This window comes from Rousettus aegyptiacus, unplaced genomic scaffold, assembly GCF_014176215.1.
Source record: "Rousettus aegyptiacus isolate mRouAeg1 unplaced genomic scaffold, mRouAeg1.p scaffold_m13_p_9, whole genome shotgun sequence".
Classification (NCBI taxonomy): Eukaryota; Metazoa; Chordata; class Mammalia; order Chiroptera; family Pteropodidae; genus Rousettus; species Rousettus aegyptiacus.
The window spans coordinates 36,136,226-36,160,968 of record NW_023416312.1 but is presented as its reverse complement, the minus strand read 5'-3'; the positions used below and the strand labels follow the sequence as shown (position 1 = coordinate 36,160,968).

At 35.8% G+C, this 24,743-nt stretch overlaps 1 protein-coding gene across 5 annotated transcripts in view; it reads left to right on the top strand.

Annotated features, from left to right (window-relative positions):
* Positions 1 to 24,534, top strand: part of HEPH (hephaestin) — a 67,232-nt gene extending 42,698 nt beyond the window's left edge. For 3 of the 5 annotated variants that reach the window (XM_036227092.1, XM_016126711.2, XM_016126710.2), the window contains exons 16-21: positions 15,186 to 15,292; positions 16,397 to 16,622; positions 19,058 to 19,197; positions 20,065 to 20,227; positions 21,517 to 21,561; positions 23,591 to 24,534. In XM_036227092.1, the coding sequence (XP_036082985.1) occupies positions 15,186 to 15,292; positions 16,397 to 16,622; positions 19,058 to 19,197; positions 20,065 to 20,227; positions 21,517 to 21,561; positions 23,591 to 23,823 (914 nt within the window). In that variant the 3' untranslated portion in view covers positions 23,824 to 24,534. The other 2 variants (XM_016126712.2, XM_016126714.2) reach the window with 2 other exon arrangements.
* The last annotated feature ends 209 nt before the right edge of the window (positions 24,535 to 24,743 follow it).

Sequence of the window (24,743 nt, the reverse complement as noted above, 5' to 3'; positions counted from 1 at the left end):
CCAGGAAAATCTGGTATCAAAATGGTAATAGGAAGATTATTCTAAGAATGAAGAGGTCAACAGTTTCAGCTGCTTCAGAGAGGTTAAATAAGATCAGAAAGGAATTTTTTCCATTGGATACAGCAACAGGGGAGTGACCAGTGATTTTAATAACTTGCTGAGAATAGAATCCAGATTATAATGGACTAAAGAGTAATCAGGAGATGTGGGAGTGGAAATGGTGAATGTGGTTTAGTTTTAAGACAGGGAAAACACTTTCAGGCAATAAGAAAGTCTGTGGTTTGACCAAAGGCAAAAGCAAAGTGGGAGTGAATGACACTGAAACTGAGATTAAAAAACTGATAGGCTAAAGAGTTTGATGAGTCATCCACATAGATTTTGAAGTCACTCAGAAGAATGGGGGATATTGAGGTTGAAAGAAAAATGGTGATTCAGGTACTAAAATAATCCATAAATTACTAAAAGGAGAGAAGTGACACATTGGAAGCAGGAAAACCAATTAAAAGTTTCTTGCAGTAATCCTTAGAAGTGATGATAACTTTAACAAAGATGGTAGGACATGAGAATTGAAAAAATTAGATAGGTCTGAAAGATGTTAAGGAAGAATCAATAGGATATGATGATTGAACAAATGTTTAGGGGATAAAGGAGCTGGTGGAGTTAAGAATAACAAACAAATTTTTAGATTATGCACCTAGAGCTGGTACCACTCACAAAGAAGATTAAAAATGCAAGAAGCAGGGGGTGTTTTTGTTTGTTTGTTTGTTTGTTTGTTTGTTTGTTTAGAGGGTAAATATATGGAGTTTCTATTTTAACATCTTGAATGTGAGGTGCCTGTAAGTCACTTAGATGGAAATGACAGTGCTTATAAGAACAGGAGGTTATACTCAATTTGAGAATGGGTCTGTAATTTGGAAGAGACACCTCAAATAGATACAGCAACTTAGCAGTCATCAGCAATGCAATAGAAGATTGTTAAAATCATGATTATATATGAGATCACCCAGTTATATAGTGTGTAAAGTAACAATAACATTGATTTGAGAATGAAACTTCGGAAAATACCATTATTGAAGAGAAGGTGATCTATCTTAAAATACTTTGTAGATTTAAAGCAGTTTTAATCAAAATCACAATTGGACATTTTTGTACTTAAATGAAAGGATTGTACATAAAGTTCATTAGGAACAAAAAAGAAACCTGGACAAGAATATCCAATAATTTTTTAAAAGATTAATGAGAGAAGATAAGCACAACTCGATAGTATAGCATATTATAAAGGTACAATAATTGAAACAACATGGTACTGCAAAAAAAAATCAATAGGGCAAAATAAAAATTCTTTAAATAGACCCAAATTCTGCCTTTGTCAATAGTAGTGTAAATTCAACTACTTCAATACTAGCCCACACTTCTTCCTTCTACTTCCCTCCTTATAGCTCCTCACAAAGGAGATGCTATTATCAGTCAGAACACAGAGTATTAGTTGGACAATGTTTTACTAGTGGGTAGGTTTACTGTTTCTTTCATCTCAACACTTACTATTGCACTGCCTGCTTCCATGTGGTAAGTTGACCTGTGCCTGTAACTGGGTAGATTGGTTATGTGAGTTAGAAAAATACCTGCACTGCATATCTAGCTATCTTAATTTCATGGAGCTAGAAAGAGGAAGCCTTGCTTAAAGCCTGTAATTCAAAGCTTTATTTTTCAACTCATCTGCTATCAGAACTCTGCAGCATGGGTTTCTGGACACTGGCTGAACTACTGAAAAAATGTTGCTTTCATTCTCATTTGGCTACTATATTTTTATTAAATTTATTGTGGTGACATTGGTTAATAAAATTATACAGGTTTCAAGTATATAATTCTATAATTCATCATATGTTTATTGTACTGTGTGTTCACCACCCAGAGTTAAATTTCTTTGTGTCACCATATATTTGACCCACTTTTTCTTTAACAACCTCTCCCATTCCTTCTGGTAACAAATAAATCGTTGTTAGTGTCCATGAGTCCCTATTTATTTATCTTGTTTGTTTGTTGCTTTCAGATTTACATCCCACATATAAGTGAGATCATATGGTTTTCAACTTTTTCTGACTTATTTTGCTTAGCATGATAATCTCAAGATCCATCTATGTTGTCACAAAAGCAGTATGTCACTTTTTCTTATGGCTGAGTAATATTCCATTGTATATATGTACCACTTCTTTATCCAATCACCTATTGAAGGATACTACAGTTGTTTCCATGTCTTGGCCACTGTGAATAATGCTGCTATGAACAGTGGGGTAAATACCCAGAAGAGAGATTGCTGGGTCATATGTGAATTCTATTCTTAATTTTTTTGAGGAACCTCCATACTCTTTTCCATCATGGTTGTACCGATTTACATTCTTGCCAGCAGTATGTAAGGGGTCATTTTCCCCCACAACCTCTCCAACACTTAGCCTTTCTTACAGGTGTGAGTTGTTATCTCAATGTGGTTTTGAGTTGCATTACCCTAATAGCCAGTAAAGTCAAGCATCTTTTCATATGTCTGTTGTCCATTTGTATGTTTTCTTGGGAGCAGTGTCTGTCCATGTCCTCTGCCCATTTTTAACTGGATTGTTTGTTTTTTGTTGTTGAGTTGCATGAGTTTCTTTATGTATTTTTGGATATTAGCCCCTTATCAGAAGTGCTATTTTCAAATATCTTATCCCATTCAGTTTGTTGCCTCTTTGTTTTGTTGGATTCTTTTGCTGTGCAAAAGCTTTTAGATTTGATATAGTTCCATTCATTTATTTTTGCTTTGACTTCCCTTGCCTTTAAGGTCAAATTTATAAAACCCTCTCTAAATCCAAGGTCCATGAGTTCAGTACCTATGTTTCCTTCAATGCAATTTGTTGTTTCAGGTCTTATTGTAACGAAATGTTTTGATTCCCTTCTCATTTATTTTTGGTCTTATTGTAATGAAATGTTTTGATTCCCTTCTCATTTATCTTTGTGGTTACTAGTCAGATTATATTTAACATTCTACTTATAACAATCTATATTGAATTGATAATTTTACTATGATTGTATACAAAAATTCTTCTCATATATAGTTCCTCTTCACCTTTAGGCTGCTCTTTTCACAAATTGCATCCATATATCTTGTGTGCCTAATAATATAGACCTATAATTATTTTATGCATTTGTTTTTTAAATCATGTAGGAAATAAAAAGTGGAATTACAAACCAAATGTAGTCATACTGACTTTTTTATTTGCCTGTGTAGTTACCTTTAACAGAGGTCTTTATTTCTTCACCTGGCATTGAGTCCTTTCAGTTCAACCTGAAGGTCTCCCTTTACCATTTCCTGCTAGACAGATCTAGTGATAATGATTTCCCACAACTTTTGATAATGTCTTAATTCATGTCTCATTTTTGACAGACCATTTTGCCAGATATAGAATTCTTACTTGACAGTTTTTTTCTTTCAGCAGTTTAAATGTCAACTCAGTTCCTTCTGGCCTCTATGGTGCTGGATAAGAAATCAGATGTTAATCTTGAGAATTTTCTTTGTGACAAGTCTTTGTTCCTTGAAGTTTTTAAGATTCTCTCTTTGTCTGTTTTGCTACAGCTTCATTGTGTCTTGGTGTGGATGACTTTGAGCTTACTTACCATACTTTGAGTTAGTTGAGCTTCATGGGTGTATAGATTCATGTTTCTTCACTTTGTGGAATTTTTCGGCTATTATTTCTTCAGGCATTTTTTTTTTTTGCCTCTTTCTCTCTTACTTTGGAGACTCCCATATGTGCTTCAAGTAAAATTAGTTTCTGTCCATGTTTTCCTTCAGCTCATTGGGCATATTTAGACAGCTAATATAAAATATATGTCTAGCAATTCCTAGGTTTTGGCTTCTTTGGGGTAGTTTCTGAAAAATTGTGTTTTCCCATTGAATGGGACATATGTTCCTGTTCATTTGTATACCTTGTTAATTTTCATTGAAACTTGAATATAATGTGATAACTATGGAAATTAGATTCCCCACTTCCCCTTTCCAGGGTTTACTGTGTGTGTATGTGTGTGTGGGTGTGTGTGCACGTGCATGCGTGTTTGATCGTTGAAGGCTTTAATAGTCCATTTGTTTAGTGACTTTTTCCAATTATTATTTTTGCAGAGACTGTATTCTTTGTTGTATAGGAGCACTATAAACCACTTTTGAAGTCCCTGTTTCTTAGCTTTTATTTAACTAGTGTTTTGACAGAAATTTCCTTGAATACTAGGAGCTGAAAAAGAGAGAAATCAACTCTTCTAAACTTTTCAGATATGCTCTGTCCAAGGGACATCTTTCAACACTTAGCTGGGGTTTCCTTTAAACTAGGGATTGGCTTGAGATATAAACTTAGTGTCTTCTCAGGTATTTTTGAACATGTATCTTGCCCTGGGCTTTCTATATTCCTCCATATGCACAAGTGTGTTTTGTTGCCCTAATTTCCAAAAAGAGCTATTTCCCCAGCCTTTTCTCCCAGACTGAAGGTCTATTGTATGTCTCAACCATAATATTTTGTCTCAGTTAGCTCTGGGTCATTCACCCACTTTACAGTATATTTGAACAATAACTACCACTTTTCCATCCTGGATGAACTGAGAGTTAGGAAAAATAGAGACAAGCACCTTGTGCCACTCCTTCAGGTAGAACAGATGTACGCAATATTTTTTTGAATAATAACTGGGTATATAATAGAAAAAGGAAGAATAGTACAAGGAGATATAGCCATTATAAACACATACATACCCAATGATATAGGATCAAAATATATGAAGCAACACCTGATAGGGCTTCAAGAAGTAAACATTAAAGCAAGAATTATTGTTAGTGATTTTAATATACCCCTCTCTGAAATTGCTATCTCAAACAGAACCAAAATAAGCCAATAAATCAAAATTCTGAAAAGTGAAATCGATAAACTTAAGTTAGTAGATAGGTACTTGCTATCCGAACTATCACCATAAGAATACTGCTATAAAGACTTGTAAAACTGCAAAAAACATTGCCAGAACTAGGGACCAGGTTCTCACACTGGGCATGTGAGCTGAACTCTTCAAGACTGCTTCTACACACCAGCGAAGTGTGGGACAAAAGCAAGAAAATAATTCCACAAAGCTTTCTGATTGTTTCTAAGTTCTTGATTCAGCATTCACTAGGTTGTTATAAATTATGAACTGTTTTACAGTGTTCTAACAAAATTGTTTTTGACATTTTCTGCTAATTTTTCATTGTTTTTTTTTTGTTATTTAGAGATGGCTACTCCACCTTTATGCTGACCACTCCCTTATCTTACAAATTTTTATGCCATTTATTTATTGAAGAAACAGGTCATTTATCCTGTAGACTTTGAAATTACCTAAATGCACCTTCATGATGTCTTTTTTTTTGCTTTTTATAAAAAATTAATATCTCTTAAATTAATAATTTAATTTCGGATTATATTTTACAGTAATTTTAATGAATTTATGTTTATATTTATATGTACTAACATATTCTTTTGCTTTTTATAACATGAGGATTGCACTATGCAGATATTTCTGCAATGCATATTTTTATTTATCTACTTTTTAAATCAATACCGTGTTGTACTCTGTGAGATAGATTTACCTTATTGCATTTAAGCATTTTCACAGTGATGGATGCCTAAGGTGTTTTGTTTGTTTGTTTGTTCGTTTGATAATGAGCTCCAGGGAATATCCCTAAATGGGCTGCTTGGTGAACATGGATGGGTTTTCTAGCATAAATACTAGAAATTGAATTGATGGAAGTAGATTATACAGTTTCAATTTTCATAGGAACTAAAAAAATGCCTTCCAATATAATTTGTTTACATTTCCAGAAACACTATGAGAATCTTCTTTTATTCAGATCCTTGGCAGCACTGAATGTCATCAATTGCTTTATTTTTTGCTCATCTGATGGGTAAAAAATAGTACTTTGGTTTGCTGTTATTTGCATTTCTGGTTATCATTGAGGTTGAACATATTTTTATTTTTTCTTGTTTTTATTATTTGTACTATCTCTGAAATTCCTTTTCTTATCTTTTGCCATCGTGCTATTAAATTGCTTTTTTTATTAAATTTATTCTAAAGGAGTAGTTGTTTAATGTATGATGGAAATAGATCATTCATTAAATATATTGCAATTGTTTTATCCTTGTCTGTAGTTTTAACACACTTTAATTTTAGAGTAGTTTTAGATTCACAGCGAAAGTAAACAGAAAGTATAGAGCATTACCATATACATCTTCTCTTCACACACACATAGCTTTCTACACTATCAATATCACACATCAGAGTGGTACATATATTATAATTGACAATCTGACATTGATACACCATTATCACTCAAAGTTCATAGTTTACATTAGGTTGCACTCTTGGCATTGTGCATACTGTGGATTTTCACAAATACATAATGGCTTGTATCCATAATTAGAGTATCGTACAGAACAGTTTCTCTGACTTAAAAATTCTCTGTGTTTTACCTATTCATCTTCCCCTCCCTTATTATCCCTAGCAACCACTGATCATATGAAATTTTTGACTCAGGTAGTATAAACACACTTTTTTGAAAAAAAAAATAAGACTGCTGAACAGTACAAAGGATCCATTTAAGGTTTCAGATAATGAATTCAAACTAAAACCAATCTTCCTGTTTTAATTGGGGGGGGGGCGGTATATGTTTTTGTTTTATTTTTTGGCCTTCACATTTTCAAATTGTCAAAACGTATTTTGAAATTAGAATGTTCAGTGTTAGTGGGGACATAGTATAATATGCACTTCCCTTGGACCTTTACATTAGTATAACCTTTGAGAATTATTAGGGGGAAAAGTGGATGCAAACCAAATGCCCAACAAAGAGAAACTGCTTGTATTAATTACGGCTAATCCATAAGATGTAGAGTTTATAAAGCCATTAAAGCCATGTGTTCGAGGTTTTCTAATGCACTGCAAAGTGCTGATGATATAAAGTTAAATTTAAAAAAAGTCATGCTCCAAAACTATATTAAAAACTATGATTCAAATTTTATAAAATTAGAAAATAGGCCTATGTACACATACATATACATGTACCTATCTACCTACATATATTTATATGTAGTGAATGGAAATGCACTTAAATATAAGTGAGTACTAATGTCTATATAATGTGAGTAGTGTCTTTAATTTTATTTTTATACTTTTCATAGTATCTAAAATATTTAACATTGAATATGTTTTATTTGTATACATTTGTAAAATTTTATTTTTAATCATAGAGGTAATAAATGAATGCATTTTCATTATAAAGTATTCAAATGGTACAGATGAGCAAAAGCCCCCTTGGTTCTAGTCTCAACCATAGCTCCCTTCTCAAAGGTAACCCATCTCACAAAATTTTTGTCTCCTTCTAGACCTTTATAAAAACTTTTTAAAAATTAAGTTTATTGTGGTAACATTGGTTAATAAATTATATAGCTTTCAGGTGTGCATTATAATTTGACATCTATATATTCTATTCTGTGTTTACAATCCAAAGTCCAGTTTCCTTCAGCTTCTATATATTAGATCACCTTTACCCACTTCACACTCCCCTATCCCCCTGTATTTGACCCCCATTACCCCATCGACTTCTGCCCTCCTCCAGCACCCTATACTTCTGGTAACCACTAGTTTATAGATCATGTCCATGAGTCTCTGTTTGTCCTGTTCTTTTGTTGCTTTTAGGTTTATATCCAACGTATAAGTAATATGAGGTGATTTTGAACTTTTTCTGTCTGTTTTTTTTTTGCTTAGCATGCTTATCTTGAGGTCCACCCATGTTGTCACAAATAACAGTGTTTCATCTCTTCTTATGGCTGAGTAATATTTCATTGTACATATGTGCCACAGCTTCTTTAGCCAATCATCTATCATAGGACACTACGATTGCTTCCATGTCCTGCCCACCATGAATAATGCTACTATGAACATCAGTGTGCAAATACCTTTTTAGATATGGGTTTTCAAGTCTTTGGGGTAAATACTTAGTAGAGGGATTGTTGGATCATGTGGTAGAGCAATTCTTAGTTTTTTGAGGAACCTCCATACTATTATCCATAGTGGCTGTACCAATTTGCAGTCCAACCAGCAGTGTATGAGGGTTCCATTTTCTCTGCATCCTCTCCAACATTTGTTACTATTGTCCTGTTGATTATAGCTATTGTAACAGGTAGGAGATGGTATCTCATTGTGGTTTGATTTGCATTTCCCTAATAGCTAGCAAAGTTGAGCATGTTTCTTGGCCATTTGTGTGTCTTCTTGGGAGAAGTGTCTCTTTAGGTACTCTACCCATTTTTTAATTGGATCATTTGTTTTTTTGTTGTTATGGAGTTGTATGAGTTCTTTGTATATTTTGGATATTAGGCTCTTATCAGAAGTCATGCTTGCAAATATATTATCCCATTTAGATGGTTGTCCCTTTAGTTTGTTGACAGTTAATTTTGCTGTGCAGAAACTTTTTAGTTTGATGTAGTCCCATTTATTTATTTTTTGCTATTATTCCTCATCCATTTGAGGTCAAATTCATAATATCTGCTAGAAATCCAAGGTCTAAGAGTTTAGTTCCTATGTTTTCTTCTATGCATTTTATTGTTCCAGGTCTTATATTCAGGTCCTTAATTCATTTTGAGTTAATTTTGGTGTGTGGTGATAAACCTTAGTCTAATTTCATTCAGGTGGCTTTCCAGTTTTCCCAGCAGCATTTATTCAAGAGGCTTTTCTTTCTCCACTGTATGTTTTTGGCTTTTTCATCGAAAATTATCTACCTATATAAATATGGGTTTACTTCTGGACTCTCAATTCTGTTCCACTGGTCCATGTGTCTGTTTTTCTGCCAATACCATGCCATTTTGATTACTCTCGTGTTGTAGTATAATTTGAAGTCGGACAGAGTGATGACTCCAGTCTCGTTCTTTTTTCTCGGGATGTCTTTGGCTATGCAGGGTCTTTTGTGCTTCCATACAAATCTGATGATGTTTTGTTCCATTTCTTTAAAAAATGCCAAAGGGATTTTTATGGGGATGGCATGAAATCTATATAATGCTTTAGGTAATATGATCATTTTAACTATGTTGATTTTTCCAATCCAAGAACACAGAATATCTTTACATTTCATTGTATCTTCTTTGATTTCTTTTAATAGGGTCTTATAGTTTTCATTATATAAGTCCTTTCAAAATATTGTTAAATTTATTCCTGAGTATTTTATTCTTTTTGGTGCAATTGTAAAAGGAATTATTTTTTCAACTTTTTTTTTTTTACTAACACTTCATTATTAGAGTAAAGGAATGCTATGGACTTTTGAATGTTGATTTTGTATCCAAAAACTTTACTGTATTTGGTTATTGTTTCTAGTGTTTAGCTTGTGGATTCTTTAGGGTTTTCTATATAATCATGCCATTCGCAAACAATGACAGTTTGACTTCTTTTCCTATTTAGACACCTTTTATATCTTTCTTTTGTTTGATTGCACTTGCTAGAAACTCTAATGTTATAATGAATAACAATGGCAATAGTGGACAGCCTTGCCTTGTTCCTGATCTTAGAGGGAAGGTTTTTAGTTTTCACCATTAAGTATAATGTTGGCTGAGGGTTTATCATAGATGGCCTTTATTATGTTAAGGTACTTTCCTTCTATACCAATTGTATTAAGTGTTTTGATCATAAATGGAAGCTGTATCTTTTCGAAGGCTTTTTGTACATCTATTGATATGATCATATGATTCTTATTTTTTAATTTGTTTATGTGGTGTATCCCATTAATCGATTTGTTGAATCATCCCTGCAACTCTGGAATGAAGCCCACTTTATTGTGTGTATAATCTTTTAATATATTGTTATGTTTGGTTCGCTATTATCTTATTTAGGATTTTTGCATCTGTGTTCATGAGAGATATTGGTCTGTGGTTTTCTTTCTTTGTGTTAGCTTTACAAGGTTTTGTTATCAGTATAATATTGGCCTTATAAAATGAGTTGGGAAGTTTCACCTACTCTTTGATTTTTTGGAAGAGTTTGAAGAGAATAGGTATTAAATCTTTTTTTGAATGTTTGTTAGAATTCACTGGTAAAGCCATCTGATCCTGGACTTTTACTTTAGTAGATTTTTGATGATTGTTTCAATTTCCATACTACTGATCAGTCTATTTAGATTTTTCCAGTATTTCTTGATTCAGTCTAGGAAGGTTGTATCTTTCTAAGTAATTGTCCAATTCTTCTAGGTATTATATACTTTTCACAGTATTCTTGTATAATCCTTTGCATTTCTGCGATGTCTATTATAATTTTCCCACTTTCATCCCAAATTACTTTGGTGTCCGTTCTCTTTTTCCTTTAGTGAGTCTGGCCAGGGGTTTGTCAATTTTATTAACCTTCTCAAAGAACCAGCTCTTTGTTGCATTTATTTTTTCTATTATTTTTTCCCATTTCATTTATTCCTGCTCTAATTTTGATTATTTCTTTCCTTCTGCTGACTTTAGACTTCATTTGTTCTTTATTTGTTTTTAAGATGAAGCATTAGTTTGTTTATTTGAGCTCGTTCTTGGTTTTTGAGATAGGCCTGCAATGAAATAAACTTTCCTCTTATTAGCATTTTTGCCATGCCTCTAAAGTTTTGATATGTTGTACTATCATTATCATTCATTTCTATGTATCTCTTAATCTCTCCTTTTTTTTTCCGACTCAGTCGTTCTTCAGTAGCATGTTGTTTAATATTTACGTGTTTGTGATTCTTTCTGCTTTCTTTTTACAGTTTATGTCCAGTTTCAAAGTATTATGATCAGAGAATATGGTTGGTAGGATTTCAACCCTTTTATATTTGTTGAGGCTATCTCTGTGTCCTTGTATGTGGTCAATCCTTGAGAATGTTCCATGTGCGCTAGAGAACAATGTATAAGGAGATGTTCTGAGACAAAAAGCCCTGTATATGTCAATTATGTCCAATCGGTCTAACGTGTCATTTAAGGATGTTATTTCCTTATTGATTTTCTGTTAGGACGATCTGTCTGTATCCAATAGCAGGATATTTTAGTCCCCTACCACGATAAAGTTTTGTTTTGTTTCTCCTTTTTGTTCCATTAGTAATGGCTTTACATATTTCGGGGCTTCCTGATTGGGAACATAGATATTAATAAATGTTATGTCTTTCTGGTGCATGATTCTCATTTTTATTATGAAGTATCCCTCAATATCTTTCTTTATCTTTTTTATTTTGAATTTATTTCCTCTGATATTAGTACTGCTACTCATGTTTATCTCTGAGTGCCATTTGCTTGAAATATCATTTTCCATCCTTTCACTTTGAGTCTATATCTGTCTTTGGAGCTGAGTGAGATGTGTCTCCTGGAGGCAGCGTATGGTTGAGTTTTGTTTTTTAATCCATTCTGCAGCTCCATGCCTTTATACTGTTGAATTCAATCCATGTACATTTAGGTTGATTATGAGGTTTTCCTATAGCCATTTTATATTTTCATTTCTGGTGGCTCAGTGTTTCCATTGCTTCCTTGTCTTTGTGTATCTTTTTTAAAAATTATTTTGATTGTGTTTTATGGTTTTTCCCTCTACCGTTCTTGTTTTATATTACATACTTCAGTTCTGATTCTTTGGTGTATGGTTACCATTACAAATATGTAAAGGATAGTTATTGTTTAAGCTTATAATGCCCTGTTGTTAGTAAGGGTTGCACTCCTCTGCTTTTATCTACCTGCTAGTCACCAAACTCCTCCTTATGTATTTTTATTTTTGTCATTTTGTTTTGGAGGACCTGACCCCTTTCATACTTCTTATAATGAAGAACTTGTAGTGGAGAATTCTATCAATTTTTTTATGTCTGGAAAGGTCTTTATTTTTCCTTCATATCTAAAGGAAAGCTCAGCTGGATACATTATTCTTGGCTGGTAGTTTCTTTAATTTACTGTTTTGTATATTTGATTCCCCTCCTTTCTGGCTTGTAAAGTTTGTGCTGAGAAGTCCAATGATAATCTAATGGTTTTTCATGTTTAGGTTACTGACTTCTTTTTCCCGGCTTCTCTGAGAATTCTTTCTCTGTCTTTGATTTTTGATAATTATAATACAATGTGTCTTGGAGAGGCCATTTTGTGTTGAGATTTTGATGTTCTGTTGAATTCTTGAATTCCAAGCTCCATCTCATTCCTGTGATTTGGGAAATTGTCGTAAACTATTTGTCCGAAAATGCTTTCTAACCTCTGCTCCTTTCCCTCCTCTTTTAGAATGCCCATTATTCTTATGTTTCCTCTCCTGATGGTATCAACTAGCTCTTGTATTTTTGTTCATTATTTTTCATTTTTTGTTGTCTCTTTTCTTCCTTCTAATTTATTTCTATATTTCTCCCTTCGATATAATTGATCGTTTCCTCCATTTGGTCAACTCTATTTCCCAAGCTTGTTATTTCATTTTTCATCTCTTTCAGTGTGTTCTTCATATCCAGAAGTTCTCTTTGGTTCTTTTTGAGGATTTTGGTTTGCTTGCTAAAGAATGCATTCTGCTCATCTAGATGTTTTTTTTTTAATTCCTGAAAATGTTGATATGAATCGTTTTGAATCTCATCGAGTTTTTTTCAGAAATACTATCCTGAATTCTCTGTCACTTAAGTCACACATTTCTATGTCTGTAAGCTTATATTCTGGAGAGTTTTCTTTTTCTTTCTAAGCTGCTTTGTCACCTTGGTTGTTCTTGGTGTTTAATGGACTATTTCTCTGCCTGAGCATTAATGGAAATCTTTTTTCCAGAAAGATTTATTATATAAAGGTTTTTCTTTAGCCTGTTGCAAAGACATTTTTCTTTTGGTTTCTAGTAGGTGGTGTCTAATCTTTTTGGATCCTTGCTGTATATAAAGTCTTAATAATGCTTTTTTTTCCCCTTATCGATATTCAATCAGGCTTGCTACTCTCATTCTCAGTCCCTGTCAGTGTTAGTTACAGTTTCAGTAGTGTTTGCTGAGATTCCCTTGGGGTTCCTTGGTGTTGTAGTGTTCAGTCTAGGAGAATATGCAGAGTGGGGCCCTCTGTGTTGGTGGATGGGGTCTGTGGGTCAGCCTCACATTGTGCAACCATGGCTCATAATAATCTGCTGTTGTTTCTCTGCCATCCCCACTTTTCTGCCATCCCCATTTCTCTGCTGTCCCCACTTCTCTGTTGTCCCCCTTCTCTTCTTTCTGCCCTAATGCCTGGGCACTGTTGCCGGCCACATGGAACTCACACTCTCCAAGGCAGGATTGTTCATGGTACCTGCCACACTTTCTCCCTTCCCCCTCCTCCTGCAGGGAGTCCATCTGCAAGAGGCAGCTTCTTCGTCTTTCCCAGTCTACCCCCTGACTCTCAGGGTTATGACCTGTGGTAGCTCTTATGTGCCGATCCCATTATCAGATGTGCTGGTTTGAAGTTTGGGTGTTTTCTGTTGAGTTTTAGATGTTTAGCTTATTTTTGTTTCAAGGGGAGAGATCTGGGGATGTCTCTCATTCCACCATGTTTCTGATGTCACTCCAGAGAATCCTTTTTGTTAGGTAAGGTTATGGCAGCTCCTTCTTTGGGGAGGGTAGAGCAACTACAACTTTTTCTCGGCTTGTGGAAGAGTGGTGGTGGCTCTTTCTTGTAGAGGTGGCAGAGGAACCTGGACTCTATACAGCTCAGTCAGTTGGGGTCAGCATCAAGAAAGACTTCCTCGTGCTGAGGACTGCTGGGGTTCTCTTGCCATTCTTTTCCCCAGTGGGGGTTCCCTAGCTGTACCAGACTGGGATAATTGGGATGATATCATAAAATACTTCCTACTCTTGGTTATATGGCTGTTTTCTTTCTTTAGTTTTTTTCTTTCTTTTTTCTTTTCTTTTTTTTACCAGTTTGCTACAGATTCTTTATTGTATTATGGAGTGCACTCAGAGCTATTTTTATAAGTATATAGCATATTTCTTGTTTTTGTTGTTATTTTGGGGGAAATATGCATTAGGACCTCCTTAATGTGTCATTTTATTGATGTCACTTCTTTAGTATTCAATTTGTATAAAATGTTTGGAATGGGAAAATATATAGAGACATAAAGTAGATTAATTGTTGCTTAGGGATTAGATGAGTGGGTGCATTAGGGAATGACAAATAAAGAGTATAGGGATTTTTTTGTGACAATGATTTTTCTAAAACTCTGTTGATGATTATAAAATTTTGTGATTATACTAAAGACCATTAAATTATACAATTCAAATGGGTCCATCATATGGTGTGCAAATTATATGTTGATAAAGCTGTTTTAAAAATTAATATGGCACTAGTCAGAAGAAGGATTGGAGAAGGCAAGACTTGGAGTCAGAGAAACATATTAGAAGGTTTTATAATAGTCCAGTTGAAAAAACAACTGTCTACATTAGGGTAGGAGTATTAGGAATTGTAAAGAAGTATGGCTGTAAAATATATTGTAGAGGTACAATCAATAGAACTTGCCATTGGGTTGGGTGATTTATGTGTGAAGGTAGGAAGACAAAAAAGACTAAAGTTTTGAGTCTGGGTAGCTAGGATTGTTTTGATGTCTTTACTAGACACTGGGAGCACAAAGTGAGTAACAGCATTATTTTCTTCAAAAGAGGCAGCTGAGTTCATAACAATTTTAGTTTTTGATGTGCTGTCAGGACAATCTTCAGAAGATGCCAAGGTAGCTAATTGGAAATGTCAGTTTGGAGCTTAATGACAAGAAAAGTCTGGCTAAGTATTTAAGAGTCATAAATATATAGATAATAATCAATATCAGAAAGGTGGCTGAAGGCTTCCATGGAGGGAGTATGAATAAAAGGAAGAGGACTGGAAACAAAGCCTGGGGAAACTGCTTTACATAAGAGGCAGCAGCAGGAAAAGAACAAAATAGAGCCAAAGTAGAGAGGACATCCTAAGTAGAGATAACGGTAGCATGGCTGCCTTAGCAGAGGATTTTGGACCTGGGCCTTTAAGGGTCGGGTTAGTAGAAGAAAGGATGAGGGTACCCCAGGAGGAATAAAAAAGTCACAAAAATAAAATGGAGACTGGTATGAAAATTATGGGGAAGGATCTTAAAGGGTTTGGGACTCACCCTCCACAGACTCTTGGTAAGACCTAAGAGTTGGGAGAAATTTATGACCTTGTCCAACTGGAGATACCTGTTACCCTTCCTAGGTGAGGTTCTCACTTACAAATGGTACATCCCAGAGAGATCCGGCCCTGGACCCAATGATTCTGCTTGTGTTTCCTGGATTTATTATTCTGCAGTAGATCCCATAAAGGTAAATACTATATTGGCGTCCTGGAGGTGAGTCTCATAAATGGGCAGAATGGCCAACATAAAAAAGCTATTAAATAGGTGCAGTAAGAAGCCCATCTCTGGACTATTAATCCCAGAGTTTTGGGGAAATTCCTTAAATGCTCAATTTATTTTAAAAGACAGAAGGAGGATTAAAGGGAGTAGGTAGCACCACATGTTTGTGCTAAGCACTTCTTGTTTTACTCTTCTTGGATCCTATAAGGCAAAATGTTCTCATTTAAAAAGCCTAGAAATAGTTGTCAAGAGATTAGGGTTCTAGTCCCAAATTTGTTTTTATCTAGCCTTTGGAGTAACTTTGGATAAGTCGTTCTGCTTCTGTTTCTTCATCTGGAAGATGAGTTTATCTCCCTAGCCACCCATCTACAGACAGATCACAGCAATCATTTACTGAGAGCCTACCATACTTTTGGCATTTCACTTGGTGCTTTGGATGGTACAAATGTAAGGCAGAGTTCCCATTTTCAAAGAATAAGATCTAGTTGGAGAAACAGATGAATATAAGTATAATAGTCTATCTATCTATCTATCTATCTATCTATCTATCATCATCATCATCATCTATCTCTGTGTTAACATATCTTTAAAACCATATAACAGTTCTGTTGGGGGTCCAGGAGAGAGTGATTACTTCTACTTGGACAAGAGGATGAATGAGAAGGAAGCCAGAGAAGGCCATACATTTAATGAAATTTATATGTACTTACTTTTAGCCTTGAAAGATGAACAGTAGTATCCCATAAGATTAGAAATTTGGCAGAGGGGAGGATATTACAGGAAGAAACAGCATGAGAAAGTCACTGTGTTTTGAAAGTTCTTGGTTGGTTTGAAGATCAATGAATAGTCTAGCCTAGCTAAAACATAAGTCATATAGCACATCTTACCTGTGTCCCAAGATGGTTGTGAGGGTGAATTCAGATAACGTTGCGAAGGTGCTTATAAATGTAAGATATTATGACGATGTTCTGAAAGTAGAGTGGCCTTAGATGTTGGCTTGGCTCCCTGTAGAACAATGCCACCCAGGAACAACCTCATATTCTTCACTCTCTCCTCTTCCTCCTATTCTCAGGACATGTATAGTGGCCTGGTGGGGCCATTGGCCATCTGCAGAAAGGGCATCCTGGAGCCCCATGGAAGACGGAGTGACATGGACCGAGAATTTGCCTTGTTATTCTTGATCTTTGATGAGAATCAGTCTTGGTACCTGGAGGAGAACGTGGCAACCCATGGGCCCCAAGATCCAGGCCATGTCAACCTACAGGATGAGACTTTCTTGGAGAGTAATAAAATGCATGGTCTGTAGAAAATAACATACCCCTCTTCCATAGAAATCCCCACATTAGTAGTATCTGATAGACCCATTATTACCCAAAAGAGCATAATTCCTGAAAAAGTAGGAAAGTAGGAAGTTGGAATGGGAGCAAATTGGGGAAAAAATGTCCCCTGCTATTGTACATTTATACAGACAAAGCAGACATGTGATCCATATTAGATCAGGTGCCTAGAAAACAGGAAGCTTAGTCTGTGAAATTGTTGTAGTGTCACCAGCACATTTTAACACCTTAGAGAGGGCAAAGTGGACATTTATGACACTCAAAGTATTTGGTGAGCTGGTTGTTCAGGGCTCCTCTGCTTCAAAATCATAACTTTAGTGTCTCAATATCATCTTATTTATTTACCACTTTGGATCTCATATCTTCTTTTTCAATATAGACAGATGTACAACTTGTATTTTAGTCTATTTTTTTAAAACAAAGTTTATTTTATAGATGTAACAATTGAAAGAGAGCCTCAGAGAGTAGCATACTGGGTTTGTATTACATACAAGGAAGAGTTTTTGATGCTCGAATAGATTTCAGAGGGAAATTGTGCATCCAATCCTTCCTTTGTCTAGTGATACACATGCCTCTTTAAAAATATGAAAATCTCAAATAAGAGGGAGAACTTAAGTGCAATGGATGAAATGATTTCTCACTATTCTTTCTAACCTAATATTTCTTTTATCTGAGGATAAGGTGTGGCTTGATAGTGACTCTAATGAAATTCAGAAGTAGCATCTCATTGCCACACAGACTCTAGTTGTTTCTGCTTGTTGGAGATAAGAGTGTTTTACATCAGAACAGATGATTCACAAACTTTACAATGTGAAATTTTCAGCTCCTGTCAAATCAGAGAAGTAACAAAAAGAGTGAGCACAGTGAGATCTTGCTAGTATAGGGGTTAGACTAATGCCCATTTCCATCTGCTTGTTTATATGTTCATTTATCCAAAGTCTTCAGGTATTAATCCATCTACCTATTTGTCTACCAGGTATTTGTTGAGCACTTTCTGAGTTCTGGCACTGGAGATAAAATGTTAAATAAAATTGTGGTCTGAGGGAAACTAAACAATATCCTTCCCTTTCCTCCTAGATTCCTGAACCAATAGTGAAAGAAAAAGTAATCAAATTTGAGGCTACTAAGAAGGCTAATTGGAAAACTGAATTTAGTTCTGCAATTAAATAAGGTTGCTAATACTCGTTCTGTAATAGATTGTCCACTCTGCCACTGATATAGATGGAAAACAATAGTCTTCTCCATTTTCAGGGGCAGAATCTTTCCCATAATGAAATAGTAAATCTGTCTGCACTCTTTTCTGTTGTCAGACTGATCTAAAAGAGAGAAGATTCAGTAAAGGCTGAGTTGAGCATGTTTAGTCCCTTTTAGCAAATTCACAATTTGGTGGGGGTAAATACAGAGACATGCTATAAATATTCCTTCCATTATTTCCCCTCTTATGGAGTAGAGTGAAAATTACCTTCCTTCTGTGAGTACATGAGAAATGGAGGACTATGTCCTGGGCATAGTCTAGGTAGTGTTAATTACCATGGCAATAAACTAGTTTGTTGTCTTTAATGTACAGGATATAGCCTGAGAAAAGGCAGATGATGAGATCCATGCATTAATACGATTAATTTAAAAATGTGACTAGTCTTTTTAAAAAACATGTATTGTATGCTCTGATGTCTTCTGGGTGTTCTGAAGAATGAAAAGAACTATAGTACTATAGTATATACATTCATCTTCTGCTTACTAGAAGCCTAGAGTCTAGTTGAGGATATGAGCTTCCACAAATTAAAATTTAGATAAATCTAGAAAACAATTTCTAGAGCATTTCAAAGAGTGGTAAGACAGTACTAGAGAATTTCGGAGGTTGAAGGGAATGCAGGGAATGGGAGGTACTGAGGAGAGCTAATCAAAAAAGTATACTTGGAGGAGTTGAAGGCTTTAACTGAGCTTTGAAAATATGGATACAAGGAGGCAGAATTTCTGGGAGGAAAGATAAAAAACACAAGTAGTGATACAAAGAACATTGGGCTATCTGGGGAATGATGAATAAATCACCCTAATTGGAATAAGTGTGTTAGATAATAGGAGATGAGTCTGGAAAATGTTTTGGGGACAAATTTTGAAGGACCATGTTGGCTAGGCTAAAAAGCCATGTACTTAATCTTTGGGGCAGGAGGGAGCTAGTAAAATATTTTAAGCAGCAAAATGACATGGTCATATTAGTTATTTAGAAGGTAATTTCTATAACACCAGTGCAGAAGATAGACTGGAGGGGGACAAATTAAATAGAAACAAGAGAAGCTGAGGCAATTGCTATAATCAGAAATGATAAGGACTAACCCTAGGGCAATGGCAATCAGAAATCAAAATTAGAGATATAGGAGTTTTTATTTTTTTTACAGCCATTAATGGAAAGCTCTATGCCAACCTCAAGGGTCTTACCATGTACCAAGGAGAACGAGTGGCCTGGTACATGCTGGCCATGGGCCAAGATATTGACCTGCACACTGTCCACTTCCATGCAGAGAGCTTCCTCTACCAGGTAAGCTGGAAAGTGGACTGAGTCCTTTAGGGGTAATTAGAGGAGCGCTTTAACAGTCATTAAAGAGGAAGGAAATAGCAAGGAACAAAATAATAACCAGTTAAAAGAAGAGAGATCTTGTACATGGAGCATTGAACTGGAAATCTAGTTTGGCTGTGTATCTCAGGGTCACTTCTCTCTAGGCCTTAGCTTTCTCTGCTGATATAGAAGAAACAAGTGATTCATTTATGGGGTAAGAAGATGAAAGGAATCAATGTAATTAGGTCTTTGCCAAGGACTTATGATACTGAACAGTTATTCTAAGATATAGAAATTTCAGAGTGCTGTCTCAATCTCTGAAAATCCTCACTGCATTATAAGAACTTCAGTTCAGGAGCTACATGGAAAAAGCATATAGGTTTTGAAGAAGAAGATCTAGTCTTAGGAAAAGGGGCAGAGTTGGAGGTATTCATATAGACATAAAAATCTAGAGGTGCTGATAAAGGTGATGATATGAAAAATAAACTAATTTGAGTTTCACCGCCAAAGTAAATATGTGGCTCCTTCTTAGGAGTCTGGATTTAGGCTGAATTCCCCAGATTTTAGCTTGCTGAAAAGTATGGAAGCACTAGTTTTTAGCTTCCTAAAGGAAGCTGTAATGTCTTTTACTTTGAAACACTTTAAGAATAAGTAGGAGAAAGAGTCCCCTCTATTGATTCAGTTTGTGTGGGTGAGTACATAGGAAAGGAATCCTTAAGCTGCTTTCTGGTCTGTAAATCATAGTCCCATGTCCCTGATGTGGACATCCAAACCTTTTCATTTCTATAAACTCTGAGATGCTCTCTATACCTTTTATTTCCTTTCCTCTACCCCTAATCTCTCCTGCAGAGTGGCAAGAGCTACCGAGCAGATGTAGTGGATCTGTTCCCAGGGACCTTTGAGGTTGTGGAGATGGTGGCCAGCAACCCTGGGACATGGCTGATGCACTGCCATGTTACTGACCATGTCCATGCTGGCATGGAGACACTCTTTACTGTCTTGTCCCAAAGAGGTAAGGCCTAACAACCAATATGTGCCATCTTTTAGCACTTTATCTAGCTTACAGAAATCAGATAATCACAAGAAGTCTTTTTCACTTGTCCTTCTAATCCCAGAAAATAACAGGACTTAAGACAGGGTATACCCCTCTAGGTGTTCTAGCATCCAAAATTTCTCATTTCCCATGGCCCCCTTGACACCTGTTGAGCTCATGTCTGTCGAACCAGCCTGAAACTGGTTGAACTCTAGGCATTGATGCTTAGTGCAGATTTGCTTCCTTTGAAATACATTTAATTCTTATATGAATGAATCATTTTATAATTCATTAGAGTTGCAGACTATTTCAAGAAATTTTGCTAATAAATCCAGTTTATAAAAAAAAAGAAATATAATTCTAACAGTGACCCCTTGATTTGTTTTGTGGGGCTTGTGAAAGGCAATTATTTCTGTCCTGGAACAACTCTGTCTAAGGATAGAAATAGATATGGGCCTTCAATTATAGCTTAGCCCAGACAGAGTTGCTACCAAGGATGAAAAAATATTTTCTTTACCTTTTTTTTTATAGAGAGAGAATAGCTAGGCTATTTTCGTTACTAATAAGTCTTTGTTACTCACCAACAACATAGAAGTGTAGGCAGTGTTAGATTGTGTGCTTTTGGGTTGTCAACGCGTTAAGTGTCGCATTTTTTAAGCCTTTTGACCTGAGTCCAGTACTTACTATTATTCCCCCACCAAGAGGCCATATATAACTTCCTGGGACCCACAGGAATCCAGATTTTTTTCTCCTTTTTTTTAATGTTATATGACTTTGGAAAATGGTGGTGTTAAAATAGGTATTTTGGGATTGCCAGCCATTGGCACTCTGTCAGCAAGAAAAAAAAAGTGGGCAAACATCTTCAGGAATTCAAACAGGCTTAAGAAACCAGAGTGGAGATTACAACTCTGCTATTTACAGCCAGGGAGGTAAACAAATAATTGTATACTATGATTTCCTATATATTCAAAAAACTTTGTTCTCTGATAACCTTTACTGGTAGAATGTGGTTTCAACTTACTACTCTAGTGCTATTCCCAACCACCCATATAGGCTCATATTTTCTGTCACTACTCAAAATCAAATTAAATACCAATATTGACTTTGACTGTAAGTTAATTAATTCCAGGACATTAATTATGATTACTATAGCACAGAGAGATTCCTTCAACCAATGCCAACTTCCAACAATGAGCTTGTGGACTGATATGGAAAAAACAAACAAAAAAAAAACACAACTAACATCTTTTCTTTTTTTTCCTCTCCAGAACACTTAAGCACTATCACCACCATCACCAAAGAGATTGGAAAAGGTAGGGAAAGTGATGCACAGAATGGATAGTTATATGTGGTGTGCATTTGTGGGGAGATGCAGTGTCTCTAAAATATGGGATTCACACAACTGAAAAGCAGAATGCAATACTAGAAATCCTGAGATTTCTACAAGACTTCATAAGCCAGGTATCCAAGTTTCAGCTTTTCTTGGTAGGCCTATTCTCTCTGGCACCCACCCCCAACCTCCAGAGTTGGTGAAAACTGCTTCATACCCAGTTGAAGGCTACTATCCTAGCCTCCCACTTAATGTGTGATAGGGAAGAAAATTCAAGGTCTTGCTTGGGTGGGCATAAAGATGTTGTAGCACAGGTATAAATTTCCTATAGGGACAGTGAGAAACTAGAACAAATACCATAGAGTCTGCACTAAGTACTTTGAATTCTTGCATCTATGGAATAATGAAGAGTCGACTCTTTAGAACTAACCATTTCTACCCTTTAAGAAAATAGAGATTTTTGTTCTGTCTAATCTAGGTCCAAATAGTGCTTTCACTCTCTACCTATTTGTACCTAAACTGAGAAAGATTTAGGAAATTATAAGAGATAGAAGGAACATTAGAGATCATAAATTTAGTTTGGAGGTTTTTCAGCTGTGTTTGAAACATTTCTAATGATCCGCCTAAGTATTTTTATCTCATAAACTGTCAACCATGGAACTCAGATAATTCTGGAGGGATTTAGAAGAGGTAAGGTGAGCCTGAGAGAGTGGAGCACCATACATACATATGCATATATTTCATCATGTCTCTGTTCTGTAAGAACATACATTCATCCAGTTATGCATTCATTAAACAGGTGCTAAGTGTCAGGTACACCAAAACAAGACATAGATACTACTTTCAAAGAGGTTTGTTTCTACAAACAGAATGAAACGCAGAAACAATAATTGCAGTGCTGGATGCTATATGTTGTATAAAAGGCAGATGATAATAACGGCTATTAATTATTATGCATTTGATATCTTTCAGTATCTATGCTATATATTTATAAATATTAATTTATTTAAACCTCACTATAAACCTCGGAGTTAAGTGTGGTTTTTATCCCCCTTTTTAAAAAGTGATGACTAAAGTGCAGAAGTGAAAGGTCACTTGGCCCAACCAAGTAACTTGTAGGATTACAAACAGTACAGATACTTTAAGAACACAGAAAAACCATTAACTGTCTTGATGGATTGAAGAAAGCTTCACAGAGACCTGTAAATTTTAAGCAGGGATAGAAAGGTGAAGAGGTAGAAAGGATGTTCAGACAAAGGAAGTAGCATGAGAAAGTCTTGGAAACCTAAAAGCAGACCACCTATTCTAGGAAACAAAGAATGAGTTACTATAGCTGAAGAGTAGTAGATAAAAGACTAGAAAAGTAGGTCATAGCCTGATTTTGAGAGCCAGAATGCCTGCCTTGAGTCTGAGCTCTACTCCATAGGTTAATTGTAGATCATTTATCTCCAAATCAAAAGTTTGCATGGCAGGAACTAAGACAATCAAATATTTCACCTGAAAAGTTCATAACATCATGTGTTATCATGGCTCAAAGAGGTGAGAGACCAGACAGCACAGTGGCAGGCTATCGTTATGGTCTAGTAATCAAAGTGAGCATTAACAAGCTAGATCATTGAGTCAAACTTCTTCCCTGGAATTTATACTTATTGCCTCAATTCTACCCTCTGACACCACATAAACCAAATCCAATTTCTTTGTCTTTACATTGTAGGTCTTTATATATTTGAAGAAATATACCAAGGCCCTTCCCACTCTGAGACTGAGCTCTTTCCAATGGGAGATTGGGGCCTCAATGATTCCTAAGAACTTTCTCAGGTGTAACATCTTGTTACTCTGATTCTCTGTAACCCCTAAATCTGTTTTAACCAGCTTGTCTTTTGAAGGATAGGGTCAGTTCCTCTGTTTTATTTGGATGGACTTATTTCTCCTCTTCCAGAAGTTGACAGCAAAAGTGCCCCTGTGGAGTACTCTCCAGCCCATGGTGCCCATATTTTCTTGTTCCATTTCAGCAGCAATCCCCAGAGACATTGGAGAAGACAATGTGAGGATTCTCGGCATACAGATCCCCATAAAGGATGTTGAGGTGCTGGTTTCTGTCTTAATTGCCATGGGTGCCATTCTCCTACTCATTGCTCTGGCTCTTGGTGGTGTGGTCTGGTACCAACATCAGCAGAAAAAACTCCGACGTAACAGAAGGTCGATTCTGGATGATAGCTTTAAGCTTCTGTCTCTCAAGAAGTAACAGCTGGATTTTGGAACTTCATATCTGGAATGCACTCCCAGCAAGCCATGGATTAGTAGCTACCTCTGCTGTCAAAGGAGCATGGGTAGCAGAAAGGCAGATGAAGGATAAAAACTTGTCTGAGGATTTTTTTTCAGTTATTTATTTCCATGGAAATGATGTACTATCTCTTTTTCTTTGTTTGTTCATTTGTTTGTTTGTTTTGCTCCACTTGGGCACTTAGGGATAAGTGACTCCCCTTGTATCTTATATCACAAATTTCAACAGCTAGATTATATCACCAACTGACACTGGAAGGTGTGGGAATTCCTAAAGACTGATCCTTCTCACAGAGTAAATAACAAGAGTAAAACACACTGATTGTTTCTTCTGTTTTCCAGGACCTAGGCACATTCATTCTTAACCAAAGCTAAGTGAGCTGTGAAGATAATTCACAACTAAACTATGGACTAAGAACATAGGGATAATGGGAAAATTGGTGGGGTGAGATTTGAAGATCCAAATTTTATTTTGATTTTCCTTGGAAGTGAACTGTTTTCGAAAAGCGAGTGGCTGGTGGTTGCATGAGTACCTTTAACTTCTGGATTCAGAAGTTCTTTAGGACGTTATTCTTCCAAGTTCCTGGCACAATCACCCTGAAGAAAATGCTGAGTGTCTTCTCCATATTTTAGGCAGAAATTTCTGTACATTAAAGTACATGTTAGAACACTGTATGAGTGAACTTGGTGATTTTGACGCTCCTTGTGGTCTCCAGAAGGTTGTGACTATGATTTAAACAAAGAGCATTCAGTGGTGGAGGGGGTAGGGGGAAGAATAGAATGGGTCTACCTATCCTTTGTGGAGCCTACAGATTTGTGTTTTAGAAATAAAAAACCTGTTCCAGAGGAAGCCTCAAAGTCAGAGCGGCAGGTACCATCTTT